The sequence below is a fragment of the Maylandia zebra genome, linkage group LG8 (genome assembly GCF_041146795.1).
Source record: "Maylandia zebra isolate NMK-2024a linkage group LG8, Mzebra_GT3a, whole genome shotgun sequence".
Classification (NCBI taxonomy): domain Eukaryota; kingdom Metazoa; phylum Chordata; class Actinopteri; order Cichliformes; family Cichlidae; genus Maylandia; species Maylandia zebra.
In genome coordinates this window covers 24,556,997-24,581,222 of record NC_135174.1, presented here as the reverse complement: position 1 = coordinate 24,581,222, position 24,226 = coordinate 24,556,997, and the positions used below count along the sequence as shown (strand labels likewise).

The 24,226-nt window shown below is 38.6% G+C and overlaps 2 protein-coding genes and 1 non-coding gene across 5 annotated transcripts in view; all 3 read left to right on the top strand.

The window, feature by feature from the left end:
* The first annotated feature begins 624 nt into the window (after positions 1–624).
* slc68a1a (solute carrier family 68 member 1a) lies at positions 625–11,329 on the top strand. Of its 3 annotated transcripts, none has more exons than XM_004556740.4 (9): positions 625–783; positions 3,220–3,482; positions 4,440–4,519; positions 5,352–5,801; positions 5,892–6,012; positions 6,397–6,493; positions 8,245–8,416; positions 9,000–9,193; positions 10,188–11,329. In XM_004556740.4, the coding sequence occupies exons 2-9, from the start codon at positions 3,315–3,317 to the stop codon at positions 10,433–10,435; spliced, it is 1,530 nt and encodes a 509-aa protein (XP_004556797.1). In that variant the 5' UTR covers positions 625–783; positions 3,220–3,314; the 3' UTR covers positions 10,436–11,329. The 3 variants fall into 3 exon arrangements, with proteins under 3 accessions (XP_004556797.1, XP_076743787.1, XP_076743788.1); XM_076887672.1 differs by lacking the exon at positions 625–783 and adding an exon at positions 863–1,051; XM_076887673.1 differs by lacking the exon at positions 625–783 and adding an exon at positions 3,014–3,088.
* Positions 11,330–12,481: 1,152 nt separating this feature from the next.
* LOC111500634 (U5 spliceosomal RNA) lies at positions 12,482–12,596 on the top strand. Its single transcript, XR_002721190.1, has one exon. It is a non-coding gene; the product is annotated as a U5 spliceosomal RNA (small nuclear RNA).
* Positions 12,597–13,887: 1,291 nt separating this feature from the next.
* arhgap27 (Rho GTPase activating protein 27) overlaps positions 13,888–24,226 on the top strand; it is a 31,923-nt gene continuing 21,584 nt past the window's right edge. Inside the window, exons 1-2 of the mRNA XM_004556738.5 lie at positions 13,888–14,042; positions 16,444–17,260. Of these exons, the coding sequence (XP_004556795.1) occupies positions 16,502–17,260 (759 nt within the window). The 5' untranslated portion in view covers positions 13,888–14,042; positions 16,444–16,501. The remainder of the gene's footprint in view (positions 14,043–16,443; positions 17,261–24,226) is intronic.

Below are 24,226 nucleotides of genomic sequence, written 5' to 3'. Positions count from 1 at the left end.
CGGTTGGTCTGTTCCTATGTCATGTTTCAACCCCCTCACCCATGAGGGGTGATGAATCACAAAGCATATTTTTCCTGAGCAATCTGAAATCTACGTGCAACACATACTGTAGAAGTGGTAGGCCTGCTGGCAAGTGGCACTGAAAGGAGGGAAAGGAGGATCTCTCTGAGGGAAACAGACAGATAGGAAGGCGACAACAACAGGTGTGCTGGACATTTAAGATGTAATCCTTATTTAAACATAATAATAACAATAATGTGTTTGTTTGTTTTTTAAGTGAAGAAGCTTTGACTGCTTCATTTCCAATTTAATATCAGATACTTTAAAGGTTTCTGTGAAATTATATATATTTTTTGTAATTACTTCTATTCTATTCTGTGCCCGTGTATTGATGTATGATATGTATAAATACTACATTTTAAAAAAATCATGCCATCAAAACAGCTGCCATCAAAACAACTGCTTTTGGGCCAGGTTTATGTAACTCGTTGCAAGTTATACTGGAATCCAAAGTTGGCTTCAATGCTTGCTCCATGTCCCTGAACATGTTTCAGAAGTGCATCTGGTCGTTGTGCCGCTGGGTGGCGCTGCAGCTCTTATCAGTGTGCCTCCAGTGCTGGGAAACCCTTTCACAAACCCGGCGCAGTCGTCACCGGTGTGAGTACGGACTGTTGTCATGACGTGCTCTCTGTCTGGGACTGAGACAGAGCTGCTGCGCCAACACGTTAATTTCCCACGAAGCCAAACACGCTTTATTCTCTTCGGTTAACACATTTTTTAACGGTACGTAACCCGGTCGGTACTCTGTCGTGAATACACTTGAAGCCAGTTCTTAATATGTTAATTTCCTGCTTGGCAGCACGATAAGGTTATTATTAACCAGCTAGCTAATGCTAGCGCTATCGATTAGCTGGACGTTTAACGCCCAGATAAGAGCTTATTCCAGTATTGCTCTTAATCGATCAGCTGCTACACATGTGCGTTACTACTTGTAATATGAGCGAGTTCAATCGAGAGCCGAGCTTGTGAATGAGCTAATAAGCTACTGATAGTAAGTTAAATGTCTTTTTTAGAGCAGCAACGCCGCCTTTTCTGTGTCTGTCGTATATTTAGCAGAAGAAGTTTAGTCACTACTAGTCAGTGTCAGGCTTATTTCCTCTTCATTTTGTAGTTTCTTTACTAGCTCGGGAGGCTATAAAACTGTTTGAATACGTGTTTGTCACATGAGGAAGATATTGTGTGCAGTTTGACCTAACCATTATAACACCGTTGTAAAGTCTGTTTATAATGATTGTCTGCAGTGTGAGGTGAGGTAAAAAAACATCTGTGATGTCCTGTAAACACAACAGGTGGGCTCCCCTGCAGGTGGGGAGAAAACAGTTGGTAAATATGCCGTGCCTGAGAGGACATGAATGGGATATTTGTAGATGTTGTCAGGCACTATCATCTGCTGCAAAGTAGACCACTTTTGTTTTGGTAAGATGCACAAGTGTTAAAGATGTGATATGGCACAGCCAGCTGAAAGATATCCCGCTTTTACCTGCTTGGATCTGATAGGGAGCTCTTTGTTACACTCCACTGAGGTTGCCCCACTTATCTTGGTTGTACCTAGACAGTACACTGATGGAAAATATCATATCGCCTTGTTTTTGGGTTTTTTTAACTATTACTTTTTTCTCCCCCACTGAAGACGTGACAGGATGTAATCAGTGCAAGTTTGAGCTTGTGGCAGTCAGGCATGAAGTGAGAGGTGCTTACTGGTATTTTTAAGCAAATTCTTTTCCCTGGGGTGCTGCTTATGAGAATGCACTCGGGACATGAGAATAGAACAGCCAACAAAGGAGACAGTAATTCACAAGGGGGTGTAACATGGAAACTCTGGACCTCATTCACAAGGTGTGCGTGAAGGTACTGAATGTGTTTGTAGTCTACAAACACATTGAGAACTTCCTCAGACTGTTTTTATGAACAAATAAAGGAGGCTGTCTTCGAATATTTTAGCGCATCTTTAAACTGCAGTGCTGTAGCAGTCCCTCATTTCTTCATATATTTCCATAACAATGGGAAATGTTGATCCCAGTCCGTGACTGATGGTGTCCCATTGTTTTCTTTTTTATCCAGGTATGTTTTTACTACACTGGTAGTGTACTTAGGATCATTGTAATTTGGAAAAATGAAGCTGTTGTCAAAAAAGTGCATTCCAGATGATATTGCACGGTAGATCAATATATGTACTTTCCTGTGTGCATAAATCCTTTAATTTTAACAAGATCTCCAAAACCTCAAGCTGAAATTCATCCCCAAGACATAACCTCCACAGCATTTCACACGTTTTGCTCCTGTCCCTACCTGTGGCATCCTTCTTACATATTGGTGTAAGAAGGCTCTCCCCTTTCACTCTGTCCATGAACCTTCAACATACGGTCTATTTGAACTGTACAGGCTTCTTTCTTAGAAAAACACCACTGAGTTTTCCTCTATACCTCATGTTAATTTATAGAGAAATATGGGTGTGACTGTATGAAGACTGTATACAGCGATTTGGATGCACTGATACCCGCAAGGTGGCCAAAAAGAACATTTCCCAAGACCTACAGTAAATTTGCATGTACATGCAAAGTCTGTATTAAGGTCTATATATATCTGCATTGATGAAAGAAGCTCATTATGCTTCCTTTTCAAGCTAATTTTTCTTTTTTTCTGAAAGTTTTTTGTAATTATAATAGCATAAACAGTGCAACACTTCAGTTTTGAATATGACACCCAAGGGCAACACAGCAGTGAAAATACTCATCCTGAAATGTTTACTTTGTTCTTTTGGTCAGCTTTTTATGAGGTAAGTGAGATGGAGTTTTCAAAGGAGTGGTCATATTTGGCTGGGAGAAGTAGTATTACTCTCAGTCGGCTGGGCGTGTGCTCACAGAGGAAAGGAACAGTGTACCACAACCTAACTAACTTTAATGAGTACCTAGTGCACCATTGCTTTGAAAACAGCACTTTTTTCTGGTCTGCTCAGACTCTGTGGGGAGACTGACGGGAATGTTAATATTATTTTGGTGTGCTCAGCTGGGATTTAACTGTTAAAAAGGTGCAGTGCAATTTCTGGTAATGCTCATAAATGTGACGTTATGAGCTAATACAGTTTATCTGTTGTATGTTTTTATCAAATCTAAATGCATTTACTTGTGCTGTGTGGTTTGTTTGTTTTATTTTTTGCAGGTTATGATGAGGTGGTAACCCTGGGGCGGCCAGGCTGTGAAATGACTGCTGTTCGGCACAAAAGAAAGACGGAGCAGAGAGACTGAGAAAGAAGAATGGGCACAAGGGTCTGGGGTTGCTGGCAAGGTGTCCTCTCTACTGCGCTGCTCTATGGCTCTTTGGCTCTGTTTACATCCATCCTGCACAATGTGTTCCTGCTCTACTACGTGGAGATGTTTGTCTCCATCTACAAGATCGATAAAATCTCCTTCTGGGTGGGAGAGGTGAGTCTAAAGAATGCCTGAAACTGTGATTCTGAGATTAAACACGTGATTTAAATTTGGATGTTTAATTCAGATTAGAAATCCAACTCTAATTTACCAGTCCAGTGTCGCTGAGAGTGTGCTCATCGTTTTGCTTTTGTTATTTAATTACCTTTTTTTGTACCAGAAAAACAGAAATCTTCATTATGAAATATAACTTATTTATCGTAAAGTCTGTCAGCTCTTCATGAGACTAAAATTGGACAGTGAAAAATGGATCTTTCTTTTACTGATAGCAGCTTCTGGGTCTAAAAGGGAAAACAACATGGCCTTAAACCTGTATTTATTATTAATGCTACCAGGGGTGATAACCTGTGGTTGCAAAATAACTTTCAGTCCTATAGAAGTTTATGGGAAAAGCACCATTGCCCCGTAACTCTATAAACACTTTCATGATGAGTTTATGGGCTCAGTCACTCATTTCAGGTCAGACTGAATACAAAATTAAATCCAAAATTGTATGTTTTGGCCATTTTTGTTGTCAGAAAAGAGGATTATCCAGAGTAAGTTGAGGACTTGGCTAACAACATGTGATTGAAAAGTCGTTAACCAGTGAACATCCAGCAGTATCACAGCCAGATCCACCTCTTAGATAGTGAAAAGCTTCAGGTTTCATAACAGGACTCCACAAACCAATGGATGACATCATGGTGGCTACATCTGTCTTTTTTTACTGTCATTGGACACAACACATTGTCTTGTGCTGCTGTAACACCGAATAAAACCAATAAGACAAAAGCATAAATAAAAGCAAATAGTTAAATTAAATGAAACAAAATACATTATGGCAAAACAATAAGGTTGAAACTACACAGAAGAACAGATTCTATATTGGAACCAATTTAAGATTAATGGTAATCCTGTATGCACCATCATCCACTGATTTTTATTTAACATTATTTTTCTGCTGCTCCAAAGACTGTCTTCCTTATCTGGAACAGTCTGAATGACCCTCTCTTCGGCTGGCTGAGTGACCGCGCCTTTCTCAGCTCTCCTCAGTGAGTATCTGCATCTTTACTTTCTTCTACTTTTTGTGGAACAAACACAGTTGTAAATAGTTGTTTATGAATGTGCAAAAGACTGCAGAAAAACAAGTTAACTGTTTGCACAGGCTTTAGAAATGTTGACGTGACCACACACAATAGATATTCCAAAAAAAAGGTCATTTACGTAGTTGGAGTCATTTGGAAGAGACACTAATGTTGTGCAATAGAATTTAGTTCTTTCTGGGATATTTTTGTCGGTTGCACATCTTCTTTCGAAAAAGAGAAGTTTTTTTTCTCTGAAGAGACACCTCATAGTTCTTGTTATGTGTCAGCACAGTTCATCTACTTGCCTCGAACTTGGAGAGATACTCCTGATTCAACAACATAAAGTCATCTTTGTAGAATGATCTTAAAATTCCAGATATAATCTTCATTCGGACTCTGATCGCTTCTCATTTCTCACCCATACTAGCCAAGTATCTCTTAGACACTCATACACACCCAAGTGTTTGACGCCATCAGAGCACTTTGTCAAACATTTGTCTGCTTTCTGTGTTTACATTGTTATATCACTAAGCAAACCTTCTCTGTGTTGTTCTAAGGCAGTGATGTTATAAAGCTGGTCACATCATTCTGTTGAAGTTTGTTACATTTAATACAACTACACGTTTTTTATGCCAGAGATACGCACTTTTTCCCTTTTTTATTTTAAGAATCTCTCCGCTGCTTGACATCATGATATACGGGGCTGTCTGCAATAACCTGTCTGTCTGTACCAGGGAAGTTGGTTAATTATCACAAAACGCGTCTAAAGATTTGTTATGTGTTTCGTTTTTCCACCCAGAGCCGGCTCTCAGATCACAAATCCAGAGGTGGTGCTGAAGCGTCTGAAGGCCCTCGCCACAAATGGTCCTCTCTTCGCTGTGTCCTTCCTGGCCTTCTGGGTGGCTTGGGCCAGTCCAGGCCTGCAGTTCCTGCTGTGCCTGTGTCTCTACGATGGCTTTCTCACTATGGTGGATCTCCACCACAGCGCCCTATTGGCGGACCTCGCTGTATCTGCCACCGATCGCACACGCCTCAACTTTCACTGCTCGGTGTTCAGCGCTCTGGGGTCTTTCTCCGTCTTTCTGTCCTACTCTTTCTGGGATAAAGAGGACTTTTACTCCTTCCGTATCTTCTGTGTAACTCTGGCAGCTTTTTCCGTCTTGGGGTTTTTCTTAGTGTCTCGAATGCTCCAGCGCCGTTTTATAAAGGAAATCCATCCAAAACAAGATGATGCATCAGCACTCAAAGAGTAAGAATTTAAAAGTGTGAATAATATGAGAAATTTTCATACTGTGTTTTCTCCTTTCTCACATCTTTTCGTGTGTGTCTGTTATCACAGACTAAACGTTGGCCATGCTCCACTTAACCACCCGGAAAAACCTGTCACTATTGGACAGTATCTCAAGCAGCTGTCCAGACACAGGAACTTCATGTGGTTCGTGTCAATGAACCTGATTCAGGTCAGCCTTTAAAAGTCTTAAAGCCGTGTGAGCCCATGTTTGTTTTTGACGTGCAATCTTAGTACAAACCTTTACAGTCTTAGTGAGTTTGTTCTTGTTATTAATGATAGACAATGCAAGATAAAAGTTAGACTGCCCTCCAGTGTTTGTCTTTCCACATGAAGTGCAGCCCTTCTTGTAAATGACACTTGTTGAACTTTCATAATTAATATTATTAGCTAAATATTTGTGGTTTTCCTGCTCGCACTAAAATCAGAAAACATTTCATTTGTTTTCTTGGTGTTTAATTAAAGAAAACTGCTACAGGTCCAAGCAACAAACTACTTTTAATTTAGAATAAAATAATCATCTTAGTTTATCTGTCACTTCTGCTTCTGTTTGCAGGTGTTTCACTGCCACTTCAACAGCAACTTCTTCCCTCTTTTCTTAGAACATCTCTTATCTGACAACATCTCTGCCTCTACGGGTTCAATTTTACTTGGTAAGATCCAGTTGAGATGCAGTAAATGATTTACACAAGTGTTTGTAATGGATGCTTTGCACAGCAAGAGATAAGAAATTGTATATTTGATATAGTGACTTAAATTTTAGTGAATAGGAAGTTACCAATAGGAATATTAAAATAAAGAAGTTATTTTAATGTTTAACACTGTTATGTGAGGAAAAATGCTTGGAAAACACACTGCAATGCATACATTTAAACCATGAGTAGTGGCATATTAAAATATATAATTAACCTTTATTTATATAGCACCTTTAAGAAAATAGTTTGCAGATTGCTTTGACAGAAAAGCAAATGCAGAAAGAGAACTAAATAAAAGTCACAGAAAATAAGTGGTTGATCTATTAAAAAAAAATTAAACAATTATATGAAAGAAGAAACTCATTTGAAAAGAATGAAGTGAGCACTTGATCTTCATAGTGTCACGCAAAGTTAGTTAAACCTCTGGGAAATTCATCTGTCTAGGTAGAAAGCATGAACCACTGTGAATCTATTTCACCTGCTTGGATTCAAACTCAAGTGAGAATATGTGTCCTGGAGAGTCAAAAACAAGACAACAACCCCACAAATGGAATGATTTTGCACCTTGTGGCCACAGAGGAGTGCTGTTTCCTTATATGCTGACTGATTTTTCTCCAGTTTTGCTTTTCCTGGTGTCTTTGTCACTTCAGTTAGCATGTGATGGTACCTGCAGCACACGTAGCTTGCACACAGAGTCTGGCTCCTCTAGGATGGCAGATGCACATCAGGTTTGCTGTGTCAAGTTCAAGATTCAAGAGCTTTATTGTCCGAAATGCTGTTTCACCCCAAGCCTCCCTATGGTGCATTTATAAGTATATAAAAGATATATCTCCAAGATATATAAAACTAGAATTTAAAAATAAATAACATGCTAGATTTTTTGTAAAATTAAGGGATAAAAGGGTACTAATTACTAACTAACAATACTATAATTATAACTATACAATACTAACTGTACAATAGTTTACAGGAGGTAGCAGGAGAGGGTTGTTATATGAGGAGAACTGGGCAGACATCAACCCAGTAGACAAGCCAGCATCTGCTCTTTTGATCAAGAAAGAACATGAGGAGCAGCGTAGAATGACCTTCAGTGATTTCACTTCACTCTATTTGCATGTTTCTGATCAGACTCTCAGGAACTGACTCCATGAAGGTGGCATGAGGGCCAGATGGTATGAAAGAGGCTTGGCGAACGTTATGCTGTTTGCAGCATCAACCAGCATGACCAGTTTAGCAGTGGGTCAGTGATGGTCTGGAGAGCCATATCTTTGGTGGACCTGTTGCCAATTTAATTTGCAAACAAGCAGTTGAAATTGTTTCACAGCAGTTTATGCTTCTAACTAGACAAGCTGATGTCCCAGAAATTTAACAGACTTTGCATTTCATTTTTTTTGAGCAATATATTTTTGTTAGTGAGGCCCTTAAAAACATTGAAACTAGTCTATAAGAAGTGATTCAAAGGTGGTTACTAATTCTGCAAGCCTGATCTCTTCAGGCAAGTGATTCCAAATCTGAGACATGACAATAAAAGCTACCACACATTTTTTTTTTACTTATGTGTAGCACCAGAACCTTTGAATGAATTGCAAAATTTTTACTTATATGTATTGTTTGGGGTTTTTTGGCTTTCCACTCGCTTTCTCTCAAATTATTTTTCTGCTGTTTTATAGTTTTAATTTTTAACGCAGCTCTGCTTCTGCTCCACACAGGAATCTCTTATATTGCTCCACACCTGAACAACTTGTATTTCCTGACACTGTGCCAGCGTTACGGGGTTTACCAGGTTATCCGCTGGCTATTTATGCTCAAACTGGGACTTAGTGTGGCTATGCTGCTAGCAGGGGCTGACCACATTTATCTGCTGTGTGTCTTCATTGCTAGGTATGGCCGTGCACACACATCTGCACACGCTTCATGGATGTGTGGCAGTTTGGCTGGTTCTTTTTGTGCTTGTTTTTAACGGTTTATCATTTTCAAAGCTGCATACACAAACCCAGAATTCCTTTGGGCATGCCATTTGCAGAGACCCTTTTTTTGAGGGGGGTTATAAATGCTGTCTCTAGAAATTAGCCACAATTCTGAAATTGGTCTACTCTTAACTGTAATTGTACTATTTGTGTTATCTGTATAGTCCCATATACACATATAACATTTTAATGCCACAAGCGATTGATTTTCATGCAGTTTTTAGACTATTAGTGGTCTTGCTGTTCTTATAGCTATCAACAGCATTTGAGTGCTTTCATAGCTCATTGATAATTTTAGTCACAGCTGTGGTAAAGTGGTTAAACTTGTGGGTGAAGCTCACTAAAACTTTCCAGCTAAAAGCGATGAAGTTGTTACTGTATTTCATACTCGGACACACCTTAGCATGCTCTGACTGCTCTGAACAAAGGCTTTTTGCATGATAACCTGTATTACAGCTGATGTTTCCACGCTGTAACATTACGTCTCCATTTTCTAGTAACCGCGTGTTCACCGAGGGGACATGCAAACTCCTGAAACTGGTGATTTCTGATCTGGTGGATGAGGACTTTGTGGTAAACCGACGTCAGCAAGCCGCCTCTGCTCTCGTCTTCGGCATGGTTGCCTTGATGACCAAACCCGGGCAGACATTCGCCCCACTCATTGGCACATGGCTGCTCTGTGTTTACACAGGTACAAACAGAAACTCTCAGCCTTGGACCTCATGAGGACACAGGTTTTTCCAAGCTTGCTCCAAGGCGCTGCTTTCATGTGCGATTCCCAAGCTGACACAAATTACTACAGGCTCACACACTCTGTTGATATGTGTGTTGATAAAGTTTTGAGCGTTCAACTAGAGTTAAAATACATGTGTGTGACTTGCACAACAAGTTGAACTAGACAGATGACATAAATTGCTGTTTTGTGGTTAGTTTATCTTGCAAATGACAAAACAAAAAAGCCACTCATCAAATCTTTGGCATTTACCTGATTAAACAGGCTTCTTTTGTAATCTCATTTTTTTTTATTTAGTTTTCTAGAACCTGAACAGGATAGGAAAAAAAATCAATCTGTTTTACACTTGTTTTGCAGACTTGTTTAACTTTGCATTAATTGTTTGCCCATTTGTGGACGGTCAGCACAAGTGACCTGGCAGCCAACAAAGAATTAATGTAATTTTAAGAAGAAAAAAAACATTGTAAACATGTATATTTACCTTCTTACTAAGACTTGGATGAGGTTGTTTAACTGGACAGAGTCAGTGAAGTTGTTTCTGCTGATAGGAAAAACGATCTAAGCCAAAGGGGGTGTATCCAGAGCCAAGCCACGTACTTATCAGTCACTTGCCTCAAAGTTAGGAAAATTGCGACACCAGCTTTGCATGAATTCACCCACTATAGCTGGATGTTACTGACTTTTCTATGGTCTCTGCTCACTTCCTCTTTGGATGTGTTTTTTAAGGCTAACAAACCAGTTTCCCCAAATATAACCTGTTAGACAAGCATCGCTTTATGCCAGTCGTGCTCTTAAAATATATCCTAGTGACACGTTTTTGTTTTGCCTCACTAGCTTTACTTTAGTTTCTTTCATCAATAGGATCCTCATTAACTCTTACTGTTTTCATATTTAAGTATGGCTTCAGGAAAAAAAGAGTCAAATTTAATGTGATTAATTTTGTCGTCTCCAGGTTATGATATCTTTGAGAGAGATTCTGTCAAGGACTCAGTTTCTGGGTCTCACGTCGCCTCCAGCTCAGGGAATCCGCCTCTACGCCTGGGCTGCTTCTACATGTTGGTGTTTGTGCCTATCACCTGTGCCCTGCTCCAGCTGGTGGCCTGGTCTCGCTTCACGCTTCATGGCCGCAAGCTGCAAGGGATCAAAGCCCTGCGGCAGGGGGCCCAGCAAGGCCACCTTATCGATGTCAAGGCCATATGAACTGTTGGGCGAAGTTGCACATGGACACTTTTACGTCATTAGCTTTTACAGTCCTTTTTGATAATGTCTTGGAAGAAGATGAGCTGCTCCGCCCTTTTTCTGCAGCTTGGCGTTCTGTGCAATAAACTCTTACAGATCATGTGGCTTTGTGTACAGTGGAAAATGCACAGCGGGCTCACTAATCCATGTGGAAATGAACATGTTGAAATCTGCCTTATTCTTTTTATATTAAAATAATAAAGTATATTTATATTTGAACCGATGACCAAAACATCAGTAAAACCAATCAATCTTTTGGACCAAGGGGAGAAGAGATCGGGTGCCCTCTTTACGTGTAATTCTGGTGTTGAGCGCAGTCTGAACGTCTTTGCTGATCTTTAAATTGTCAGCACCGTCAGCCTGTTTGGAAAAGCAAAAGGAGGGTAGGTTTACAACAGAGCTCCGGTTCTGATTTCTAACTTTTCTTAACAAGTTGATGAAGAATTTCCAATGTAAGTACGTTGTGTTGAAAGTGCTGTTGATACTGCATGAAAACACAAGTTGATCATTTTGCTGTACATGTTTCACACAGAATGCCACTTTGATGTTGAGAACTGTATTTTGTAATACGTCAGTATTGATGATGCATTTGCACAACACTGCCGTTCGTCCGTTGTACTTCTAACATTTTACTTTTAGTCCTGTGGTGATGGAAACTGAAACAAGGAAATTATGCCAGTAGCCACTCACTCAATTCTCTTTTCAATTGTTTTTTTCCAGACGATTACAAAGAATGTGAGACAGTGCCACAAATAAACCTCTGTGTTGAGAGTTAATCAAACTCTTTATTTTAAATTGGGAGTTATTCTATGCTCTTTACTACACAACAAACTTGAAATAAAAACCTTAACAGTGTGATGAACCATTCGCAGTTTAAATATACACCAAAAAGTTTGCATATGAAAATCATTTATAGCCCTGTCAGGCAAAGGTCACTGCTGTTAATTTGAAGATAACTGGGTCAAGTATTTCAGGTTTAAAGACATCCCTTAATGCCTTTCTTGATTTCTGAGCTACTGAAAATTTTGCATTTGATTTCATTTGTTGTACTTTGTTAAGAAGACATCGCCCTGAATTTGGGAGAATTTTTTGTATATTCTGGTGAACTAATCTACTAAGCTATTTCTCTTTCAGGAAAAAAATCTATTCATCTATATCTATCCATTCACTTACTGCACATTCACTTACTTTCCATCCATGACAAACTTGGATTTTTTTCCATACTGAAGTACTGGGCCCCTGATTTTCTTGTGCTTGTGTGATACTCGAACAGTAACCCAGGCAGATAACCTCAAAGCTTAATCAGGATTTATGATCGTAAAATGAAATGTACATAGGACATAAACTGAAATTAGTGCAGTTGAAACATTGATTTTCTTTAGGGTTCAAAATAGAAATAGAATAGAAAAGTATATTCATATTTTTGTGATAGGAAGGGCCGGAAACACCCCAGAGTCTCCATTGGAGGATCAAACAAAAATGATTTTGATCGCTAAAAGTGTTTCTTACGCTATTTGTTTTGTTTTTTAACCGTTTAACTTAAAAGGAGGGGGGCGGTTAGCTGTGCGAAGACGGAAGTAGTAGGAAGGACTTCTCTCGTTCCAAAGCCCATCCTAACGGTGTGTTGCGCCTGCGTAAACCTTTTTCCTATTTTTTGCACTTATTTTCCTTATTTCTAATCACTTAATAATTAATTTAGTCACAGTATCGTTTCTGCTCAGTTACAGACCTAGCAAAGCTTCCCGAGTGCAGTATTTTAGCCTGAAATAGAATATTACCCATCATGCATCGGGCCTAGTACGCCAACTCCTTTTAAACCTACGTTTTCGCTCTAAAGCAATTCATATAGATTTTTTAAATATATATAAAGTGTTTTGTATATTTATATAAAGTAGATCCCAAAGTACAGTATTCAAACTATGCACGTTTGAGTTCAGCTCAACGACACCGTGAGTGTAATGGGTATGTCGGAAAATCACACCTCCCCGGGTCACTACATTCAGTAGTACACTCATGTTTCTCTTCAGATCGTATAAATCTTTCGCCTTTTACTAAAGATTTCCGTGGAGAGGAACAATATGAGTTATAACTAATTTTTTGATGCCCTGCTTATCGCGGGGCTTCTGTACTTGTGAAAAAAATACTATACGTTGCTCAGCATAATAACGTTCCCCGGCGTTTGAGTGAACTTAACGCGGAACTATCTATATCAGTAAGTAGTATTAACCGACAATGTTGTAGTTCCGGATCACCCGAATTTGACTTGCTTTTAACTTACAAAATGATTCTTATCTTTCAGGAGCACATTTGAATTTTCTCTCTAGTACAAATGCTAACAAAAATGTGAATAAAAATATAAATTATGGCTCATAATTGCAAGCCTCACCTCTTCAAGATGTCTTTACCAGAAGCAAACTAAGCAATCAACATATAAAGTAGATTAAAACTGATGGATTTAACGCAATTGATAATGCTGATTTTAAACAAAAACAACAAATTACTTTAAAATGCATTCAACAACAGACACAAAACCTTTAAAAAAATTCACAGGCGTTTATTTAACAACTGTGATACCTTACTAAAGGTTTGTTTGTATTGCTTCACACACTGAAGACCTAGATAGTTTTTGATGTCTTAATTTTTATTGTTACCATATTGAGCACGTGTGTAAGGAAATATACAACATAAAAACGACACCGACGGTATTTTTGACGTAAATGAAGATATGAGTGTTTTCAGTGTCTAATGTAATCCACAGAAATGTGATTGCCTTGGCTCTACTTCAGATCTCGTGTCTTTTTTCTTTCCTCGGTTCTGTATAAACACGGTTTAAATCGGTTTATAAGAGAGACCGCAGTATTTCAGTGATTCACAGTTTAGTCCAGTCCAGTCCAAATCTGCGAATAAGACAAAATAAATAAGTAAGGAAATCATCATTTGGACTTAGATGTGTATTTTATTTAACCTAAAATTCCAGCAGAGGGCGTACTTGGTTTTAAAGATATACACATGAAGCTACAACTACACACATAACTACCCTGCTTTTCTAAAGTATTGTCTTATGGTCCTATTGGTAACATACTCTATTAAGTTTAAAAGATTTCATTTTTGCATTCCCATCACATACATAAAACATTCAACTATCTTTGTTATTTTCAATAAGAAAAGAGTTAAACTGTCCTTAAAACTCTATGTTTACCACGTTTATTTATTCACAGTGTTTGCAAAATATTATGGCAGACTGAGTCAGCACTTGGTCGGACAATCCCATTGGCTTTTTGTGAGCAATTTTCTGTGAAAACAAAGCACATTTAAAGAAAACACTGGGAAGTGTGGTTAAAGTCAGACTTCCCATTTCTCGTGGCTTTTGTGCTGTAATGCCTCACCATTTGCTTCTTTCGGTGCATTCGCAGAGGCACACAGAACAGGAAATAAGAGGGAGGCAAACGAGCAGAAATGATACATGTAAGCAGCAGGTTGAGCTCCGGCTGTTTAGATACTTAGGTGCCGCTTCAAGGCTGCGAGACTGAAAAACTACTGTCGGGGAATGCTGGGAGGCAGAGATGAGGCAAGTAAACCAATTTTAACTTATAAAGTGTGAAATTCAAGGGTTAGGTTTGATTTTATTGTTGAATGTTGAACTTTAAAATATGCCAGAAGACAAAATATGAGAATTTTACCCATGTTGGTTAACTTTTTCCCCCCATTATTTATAATTTTGCATTTTTATGTGCCTTGAGTGTATGTATGATTTGGCATTATGGAGTTTCTTTTAAAAAGCAGTGTATAAGGATTTTAACAATACGGCTAGCACTATTAGCAATACGACTGTCTTTTGTGGTTTTATTTTGTTTTTAGTATGACTAAATTTGTTGTTTAAAATGTGCTTCAGAAGATAATAAAAAGCAGTAAACATTCAGAGTCCTCCGTAGAAAAAACATAGCCTTTAACAGGCAAACTGAGATTGCTGAGTGACGTCTGCCTGACGCTGAGACGAGGACGGTGCAGGCTTCCTGTTTTGTGGCTAAGCAATTACTCAGTCTGCTGCTCAAGCTCAAGTTTAGGTTGAAGTTGCTCTGCAGCAAATGGAAAGCAACTTCCATTTCCTGTCTAATTCTGCGCACACACATAGAGGCTTTTATCTCTGCCAGCCTTTTGCTCATTACTCTAAACTGGAACTGCATTAGCCTTTCTGGTAAATCAGTATTAACATAATAATGTCAAACACTAACCATGAATGGATTATTGGACAGGCAGACATGGGTCCAAGTGCTTTGAGTGCTCGATGAAAGAAGAAAAAGAATATAGATGTTACAGCTATGTAGCATTATTTTTATCAGGTCTTAAAATTAGAGAAATACAACCTCAGATGAACAACAATGCACCCATATCACATTATTTATTAAAAACGAATCCAAAATGAGGAAAAATATGGAAAACTACATAGACTTAATAGCTTTTGAATGCTTTTCTGTATCACTCTGTCTTTCACATCATTGTGGTGAAAATTTGGCCCACTTTCTGTTTATACACAGCCCTCCCGTTATTGCATCTTAATCAGTTTGAGGTCTGCTCTTTGACTAGACCATTGGAATGTTTTCGCGTTTTCAGCCATTCTGTTGAGTAAATTTGCTGCTGTGCTTGGGAGCGTTGATCTGTTGCATGACCCAGTTTCAGACAAGCTTTATCTATCGGACAGATGGCCTCACATCTGACTCTAGAATACTTTGGTGTACAGAGGAGTTCTTGGGTGACTCAGTGACTGTGAGGTGCCCAAGCCCAAATCCTCATCCATCTACCTCCGTGCTTGACAGTTATGAGATGTTTGTGCCCATTTATTTGGTTTTCCCAAACATGATGCTATGCACAATAGCTAAACATCTCCGCTTTGGTCTCATCTGTCCAAAGGACATTTTACCTAATGTCATATTGTTTGGTCAGATGTAACTTTTCAAATCTAAGCCACGTTGCTGTGTTCTTTTTTAGAGACAAGAGGCTTTCTTCAGGCAACCCTTCCAAACAAGGCATACTTGTTCAGTCTTTTTCTAATTGTACTGTCATGAACTTTAATATTTAAGCCCTTAAAGCCGGACATTTGAATTCATTCCCAGAAAATTCGAATTGGAGAGTTTATTGAACTATCTGACAAATTTGATTAAAAAATTTCTTGAAATTTAATTTCCATATATGGCTTTCAATTTGTTTGTTATTTTCTTTTCTTTTCCTTTTTTAAATGTCTTAGAATTTGATTGAGGAAGTATTTTAAGAGAATAAAGGACTCTAATGATGTAGAAGTCTCAAAAGCGCACAAAGATTGGTTTGTATCAAATATGTTACACTAGGTGTTAAGGGGATTGAATCTTTTCCACTTGTGAGTAATCTCTCTTACTGTAGAATGGTGTTGTTTGGAAATGGCTGTATAACCCTTCACAGACTTGGCAGGAAGTCCTAAGAGTGTGTCTAATTTTTTTACGCACTGCAGCTGCATTTTGTGACTGTTTGTCAGATAAACAATGACACAGCGTAGGTGTCATGTGTTGTTGTGCATCTGATGTTGTATTTCCCCAAGAAATACAACATCATCACCATGATTCTAAGCAGTAGTTCATTTCCTTTTTACCAATTGTGTTGGGTTGTCAGAGCAAAAAATCCCACAACCAACACACACTAAGCACTTAAGTGTTATGAAGACATGCAAAAAATAGTCTCCTCTCTCTCTCTCTATGTATATACACATATCTATCTATCTGTGTCTCTCTCTATATATATGTATGTATATATATATATATATATATATATATATATATATATATATATATATATATATATAGTGTGTGTGTGTGGGGGGGGGGGCAATTTGAGAGATTTTTCACACAATCTTGTGAAATGGGATCATGAAACAAAAACAAGCAATGAACTCTGAACACTTTTTGACACCCACCCTAACATCACATTTCCTCTATTTCCAGTTTCAAAATGTTCCCTGTGCGTCCACATTAACTGGGAGTTGATGCCCTGCACAAGAGCATGGAGCACGTGTCAGTGAAGTTTGAGTACGAGTACACAGCGAAAGATGGTCGCCGAGTGTCCATAAAGCCAAACGAAAGTTACATCCTGGTCTCCAAGACTAATGATCACTGGTGGCACGTTCGCAAAGACCAGCACACCAAGCCCTTTTATATTCCTGCACAGTATGTGGAGGAGCTCTCGGCCACCGGTGGAGACCATCTTCGTCCTAATAAGCTGAATTCAGCTCAGGGTCTGACTGTTAGTAAGCCAGTGGATATGACCAACGTAAAGCCACGTAAAGGGACAACAAAGAGTCGTCCATCATCTCAGGATGTTCCAAAAGAGACCTACCGCTTCTCCACTTTTGGTTTCGGTGACGACTTACCAGAGGTGAAGACAGATGTACAGACTAACAGCACCTTTGTACACACTCTGAATAATGTAAAAACGCACAACTCGGCACCTCCAAAGGCTGAAAGCACCCAAGTGTATGCAAAACCTCATCTGGTGCCAAAGGTCATAAAAGAAAAAAAAGAGTCAAAAATCTCACTGCAGGATGATACTGCAGAGCAGACCTCTGCACATGATGAGGATATGGATTTCCCTTTGCCCCCACCACCCACATATGACACCATACCAGAGCTAATCGTCACAGAATTTGACACTTTTCCCGAGCCTCCGCCTCCTCTAGTTTCACTCGACACGCATCCCCCAGAGAGGCAAAGTGTCAAACAAACTGCAGAAAAAAATTCCATACAAGTACCTCCTACGGAGCAGGTAAGACCCACATACTTTTTTTAATGCTTCATTCATTCTGTATCACCTCAATTGATGAACACGGGGGTTTTCTGCCACAAGAGGGTGCAATTTTGTCATGTAAGGTATGGCAGCTATGCTTACACATTACAGTGCTTTAAAAAGCTTTAACCCCCACTGCAGGTTTGACTGTGTTATTGTTTAGCACTGCATCAATGCACGTTTAAAGCCACAAAAAATGTGCCTTGAAAATGCTTGTATTCATGTTTTTATGCAACAAACACGACGAACTAGACTTAGTTTAGAAGTTTCACTTTATGCAGCATAAGAGGAGGTTATCACTTATGAAACATGTGCAATGAAGCGCTGCTTTATTTTCAGAGAGAACATAACAAAAACACTGGGAACTTCTGCTGCATGTTGGGGATCCCAGGTGAAGCCTCGGCCCATCTGTGGCTCTAACTATTTCACTTCCTGCTCTTAGGAGAACTGAGAAGAGAACTGACTAGCATTTAAACATCAGTTTCAACATCTCAAATTCTCAGACTAGTAAACTAGAATTCCCATAGAAAGATTTATCCAGTTATCTCTTCTCTGTCCACTATAAACAGTAGAAAAGCAAGTGTGCTGAGAAACACACTGTGTGACATTACGTATTATTCAGATATATATATATATATATATATATATATATATATATATATATATATATATATATATATATATATATATATATATATATATATATCTGAATATATATAATATATATATATATATATATATATATTTTATATATATTCAGATATATATATATATATATATATATATATATATATATATATATATATATATATATGAATATATATAAAATATATATATATATATATATATATATATATATATATATATATTTTATATATATTCAGATATATATATATATATATATATATATATCTGAATATATATAAAATATATATATATATATATATATATATATATATATATATATATATATATATATATATATTTTATATATATATATATAAGTAAAAGACCCAAAACAAAAATAAAGAAGCACAGTTCTGTTGATGTTATTGATCATACAGTATTTGCAGACTGTTATTAAACCTGCAAACATGTACATATCTCAGTATTTATTATCCTTAACATATTGTCTTGTCTTTTTATTCTAGAGCATCTAAAACTGTAATCTTAACTGATTTTTATAAAATACATGGCAAAATCCAGATTTAAATGGCCTGCTCCTTAAATAGAAAACCTATGAGCCGAGCAGACCCATTGTCTGGGAAATCCCACGGGACACGGGCAGAAATAGGATCGTGTGGAGGCTTGAATTGAGTTAAGAAAGGTGAGGCTTACATGCTGCACCCCAAAAAAGCCTACAGGCAACGACAGGCAACATGACTTAACATATTATTATATTACTCTTATTATATCTTTCAAAAGCTGTGAAAATACCTGAACTGGAACTAGTAACTGTAAAACCACTGAACTTACTAGCGTTAAGGATTCAACTAAAAACAGTGAAGGTACCTAAGTACTGTTGGGAACACAAAAAAAATCAAAGAGAAGAATGTGTTGTACAAAAAAGGGCCCCATTATACTAGTAATACCTTAGTAGTACTATTAATGCATATGTATCCATTCTAACCAGAAATGGGAGAACTTATTTTTAGGAGCCAACCTTCATTAAAGCCTAAACTGTATTTAAAAGATGGACGTGGACTCCTGCCACCACTGCCTTCTACATCTCCATATTCATATGGTGGTGAAATGTCAGTCACAGGGTAACCATGATCTTTTAGCTAACAGGTTTCACAATGCATAAAACGCTCATCATGTTGTATTCAGTAAAACTTTAAACTAGCAAATGACATCATAAACTGATCAGAACGTTTTTGAGGCCATAGATCCCGAGAGCTGAGGGCTATTTGAGAAATAAAAAACATCTGTTGTAAGAAGTACTAAAGGTTTAGCTCTCTTTTTTAATCTAGCTAAATCACTATGGTAACCTACCTGTACCATGTAAGGCTCAGAGCATGTTTTAAGTGCTATAGAGATTTTGTGCCGAAGGAATACAATTATTTTACATATGTAACCTGTTACTAACAACACAGGATTGTTTTGTTTTTAGGTTTTGTCGAGCCAGCTAATGCAGAGAAAGCTAAGCTATGCTGAAGTAGTTTCGTAGTACAGCTCCCTAATGGTCATCAAAAAGAATGTGGGTTCAAAGTGCTTCAACATGGGTTGTATCCAGCTTTTATATACAGTCTATGTTTGAAAGCTGCTGCCTACATTACCCATAATGCTCTGAGGAGCGAGCTTCAACGATCACTTCTTTCTAAGTCTACATCCCAGGTTTTATATGCGCTTTTTAATTGTGCTGTCCCCAGCCCCTGCTGACTCAAGGGACATCCCTTGCGGCTGTTTGCGTGCGGCTCTTTCTGAAGCTACAAAACACTCTCATATCAAATTCACGCCTAGTCCCAACCAAGATCAACAGAGATTCACGTGTAATATTATTGAACGTGTTCCTGGTTAACCTGAGCACTGAATGGTTGGATTTGCTTAGATATAAGATCCCACCATTTATTGGTGTTGACACTAGTGAAGGAAGGACTTAGAATACCGTTTCGGTTGATTGCGGTGTGTCAGAGCCAGCTCATCAGCATATGAATGCCCGGTCTTTCCCTTCATGCCATTTCAATGGCTGAAAAAAAAAAGAGGTGTTCCTTGAATACTTCGGTAAAAGCTGATTCAAGACCTCAGTTTTACTCAGCGAAAGTTTCTGAGGGTGCGGGATCACTTTTATCAGGTGCGTATGGTTCACCTTTGTATTAAACAGATGTGGTTAAACTTCGGGAGGAGCTGGAGGTTTGCAGTGGATGAAACGGCTTTGCAGTGCAGCTGAAGGAGGGGCTGTTTTTAGCTCTGGGACTTGAAAAATACAGTCTGTGGCTGTGATGACACTCCAGAACAGGTTACAAACAGGTTGTGTCAGCTGGTTGACCTTTCCTGGGGAGAGGAAGGAGTTAAAGCGAAAATCTGCCAGCCACTCCCAAAACCTCCAGCTGCTACCTGGTTTCCCAGCACCGGTTACGATCCGGGGAATTGTGATCATATGCGCACGGCAGGGAAACGATGAAACACACGGCAACATTTAACCTTATGTTCCTGTCGGATGTAGTTTGGTGACTTGAAACTTTTGCTTCAGGTAAGTTTCACGACACTTCCCGTCGTCTTTTGCACCTGTTGCAAGGAATACGTGACGTCAGACAGCACTGGGGTTTATGAAGGAGAAGGTGTGTTTGATTGGGTTTCTGCTCAGTTTCTACCAAATGTGTGTGGCACTTTGAGTCATGTAATGTCTACAGCCTCTCCCACTATACCCAGTGATTTGGTGTGCATTACGCCGTAATTACCAGCACAGTTTGTTGCTTCAGTGGGAGATTTTTACCACCTCCCAGAAATGATTTTTGCGAAGCGGTGCAGTTGAATTCCTGCATTTTAAACCATAATTTGTCCTTCTCGTCTCCTCTGTGTAAACATGAATGAACCCCCCACACACTTGTAACGGGACTGTAGACGTGCCAGGACCCCTCAAGTGCATTAATTCTTACCCCACAATGGAGGGCCATCTCCATGGTGATGCGAGGGGGTCTGGCCTGACTCCCAACAAGCAGGGCTTTGGAGCTTTTAATGCCAGCCCTGCCATGCAGTTGGCGTGTGTGTGCATATGTAATGTGCAGAACTTGCAATTAGCCCAAAATGTAGGTCACTTAATGTGGTAGGGAGTTTGGGCTGTTCTGGGCTTTCAGATGGGAAGTTAAGTTTGTCGAGTGAAGCTCAGGTTGTGAAACTATTGTTGTAGAATGCAAACTTTAATTCAGGTCTGATGTTTATGGCCAGTATGACTCATAAATACCTAACTTGTGTCAATTGGCTCTTTTATCATCCAGAAGTACAAGGTTCAATTATTGATGTCTGGCAGCAAAAGTAAACGTGTCTCATAATCCACATCACAGATAGCACTGGAGCCTTTGATATATATACATGTGTATTGGCATTTTAAAAGTAATGCCTCACCCTGCACCTTTTAAGACTAATAATTCCTGGTGCTCTGTGAAACAACATCAGATGCCAAGAAACTGCTCCAACAGGTAGTGTGAGTGTCCTGTCAGGCATTTCTGTGCACAGCACATGTGTACATCAGGCAGAACGGGTGCTTTTAGCTTCCTGGTCAGGCAAGTCCTTTCATTTTCACCACATTTTAGTTTTGGTGAAAATAAGTATGCATATTATGATGTGTTTTGACAGAGTTAGGTTTTTTTATAGTTTAAGGTTTAACAACTTGTTCAGCATGTAAGTGTGAGACAAGAACTAAATATATACCGTGACCTCAGAGAGTCAGACTTAGATCCAGTTTATGCCTGTCATGTTTTACCAATACATTTCTCACATTCAATATTTTACACTGTTGGCAAATAAAACTGCTCTTGCGAAGGTAATTTGGTTTGACTTGGTTCTTAAGTCATAATTTAGGTATTAAACATATAGTTATCTGTAAAAAAAAAAAGGACATATTTTGTAATTTTATGTGGAAATATGAGATTACATAAAGAGATATGTAATCTCAGCCTGTTCAGCCAGGTACAGCCTTGAGAAACAAGTGATATTTTTGTACAGATGTCAAAGCATGTGTACAAAATCAGCCCCTCTTCACTGTACAGTTGACTATACAGTAGGTTCACCATTCTGTAGTGATGTCCATATGTACAGCTACACCCTATTCAGTGCATTTACAGTATCTCACCATGCCTTAAGTTCTGACTCCCAAGTAGGCACACTGTTACAAACAGGTTAGTGAAGTCCTCTAATGAAACATTCAGTGTTTTGATGGTTTAAACATCGTAAACATTACAACAATAAAATCATTGTTGTGATGTTATTCAGTAAGACCATAAACTATAAGGTCATTATTACAGTGTTTTCTGTGGTCACAGAGCATGGGAGCTGAGGGCCCCCATAGAGTTCTGTGGAACTGGAAGTGTTGTTACAACTACATGAATGAGCCCCTACTAGTCATTAAACATGCAAGTTTAAGGCCCTTCCCTATTCGCAACACTTTTCAGATTTTGAGACATACAGTAGATGTAAAATAAATCTATAACAGGAAATAGGAAATTTGCCAGTAGTGTCCATCCAGTAATGAGCGTGCTATGTACTCTTTTAAATAAAACTCCCAAAGTAGGACACTGGGATTAGTGAATGAGTGAATCGTTTTGGACATAACCACAATCAGAAGCGTTTTTGAGGATTTCATAAATATATTCTTGACATTTGTTGTTAAACATTAAATTTCTGAGCATTTCTCTCCCAGGTCTTGGATGCTAAGCTCTGTAACTTTATTGTAACCTTTTTAAATTATTATTACTATTTTCTTAGTGCAGCTGCTCATTTAGTTTACAAATGCAAAATAATGTAAAACTACTCTAAAGGAAGCTTCAGTTGGTCTTTATCAAGGGATATATTAGTCATATGCTCAGGAATGTCTTTTGTGCAATTATTATTTTTAAAATGCTTTCTTAGTTTTGTTATGATGTGCTTGCTTACAGTAATCCTGCCTTTTTTTTCTATTTGTTAAGAACTAAGAAAAAGTTCCCAGAATCAAAAGCTGCAAGTGAAGTCCCGAATTTTATTTTTATTTCCAGTGTGTTTGCACGCAAACTGTTGATATTTACTTTCACCTGTAAAAAATGTCAAGGTGGTATTTTTGCAAAACACCAAGGTTTCCATTTCACTTGGCTGGTTTATAGTTTCCCCAGAGAGCATTACTTCGACTGGTACTTAAATCCTCCCTCGCTCCTACACAGAAAACACTTCACCTACAAAGTGTGAGTGGGAGAAATCTGAAATCAACAAACAGCATCAGCGGGTTTTTCACATCGGCATGCAAAGCTGGCCTGGAGAGCATAGATAAGAATGTGATAAGCTGATGGATTCCACATTGGGCATTTATGGAGTCTTCCAGGATTCTGGACCAATGATGAGTGTGATGTAAGAGCGAGTGGAGCCAGACCGATTCAATAGCTCAACTGTGTGCTTGTGGCGTGATTTGGGCCCCAATTTGGTTCTCCATTGTTTGATTGGATGAGCGCTAATGTGGTTAAGTAATCAAGCAGATTGCTGCTTCATGCATAGCTGAGGGCATAGAGTTGTCTGCTCTGCACTGAAGGGTTTTCTCCTTGAATAACGCTCAAAAACATTATCAAAAAGGAGCCATTTACTTGGCATCTTAGACAAAACAATACAACAGATGCCCTCCAGATATTCTCCATTACAGCTGGAAACGTATCTCAAAATCTGACACAACACTATCATTATTTCTGTGATTAGATGGATTTGACTAGCAAACTATCTTACTGAGGCACTTAAAGATGCACTTAGGTGCCTTCTTAATCCCGTAAAAGTTTTTTATATTGCCATTGTGTAAACATAAATGAAAGAATTTAGGCCTTCTCCACTGTCTTTATTTCTACCAGTGTGTAGGCCGATTTTATGTGAGGAGTTCGGGTTGAGCTTGCAGTGAAAATCCAAAGGATAACACTTTTTTCCCAAAAGCTTCTCTCCTTCCATACAGCACCAAACAGGTTCATAGCTAGCGTTTGTAATGAAAATGTGCCCTAAGTACACAGATAGCAATAAAAGATTGGCTTCCAGCACAATAGAAATTCCATGAATGATACAAACAAACGCTGATATGAATTTCCATGGGGCCACGCTTCAGTAAAATTAATGTTAAGATGAGCTAGACTTTTTGTTCATGGAGGGAAAACTGTTCAGAACTGATCATGGGCTAATCATAGCTTGTGCTAGCTTGTTAGCTAGCTTGTTGGCTATAGTAAATGTAGCAAAACATCCTAACTGGTTAAGTTCAGCTGATTAATCCAAATACCTGGGGTTAGT

What these genes read in the sequence shown, in the direction of transcription:
- slc68a1a (XM_004556740.4), top strand. Translation starts at nt 3,315, where the DNA reads ATGGGCACAAGGGTCTGGGGTTGCTGGCAAGGTGTCCTCTCTACTGCG. An exon ending in GCCTTTCTCAGCTCTCCTCA is followed by an intron (nt 4,520 to 5,351) that starts GTGAGTATCTGC and finishes TTTTCCACCCAG; the next exon opens with AGCCGGCTCTCAGATCACAA. An exon ending in CTGTGTGTCTTCATTGCTAG is followed by an intron (nt 8,417 to 8,999) that starts GTATGGCCGTGC and finishes TCCATTTTCTAG; the next exon opens with TAACCGCGTGTTCACCGAGG.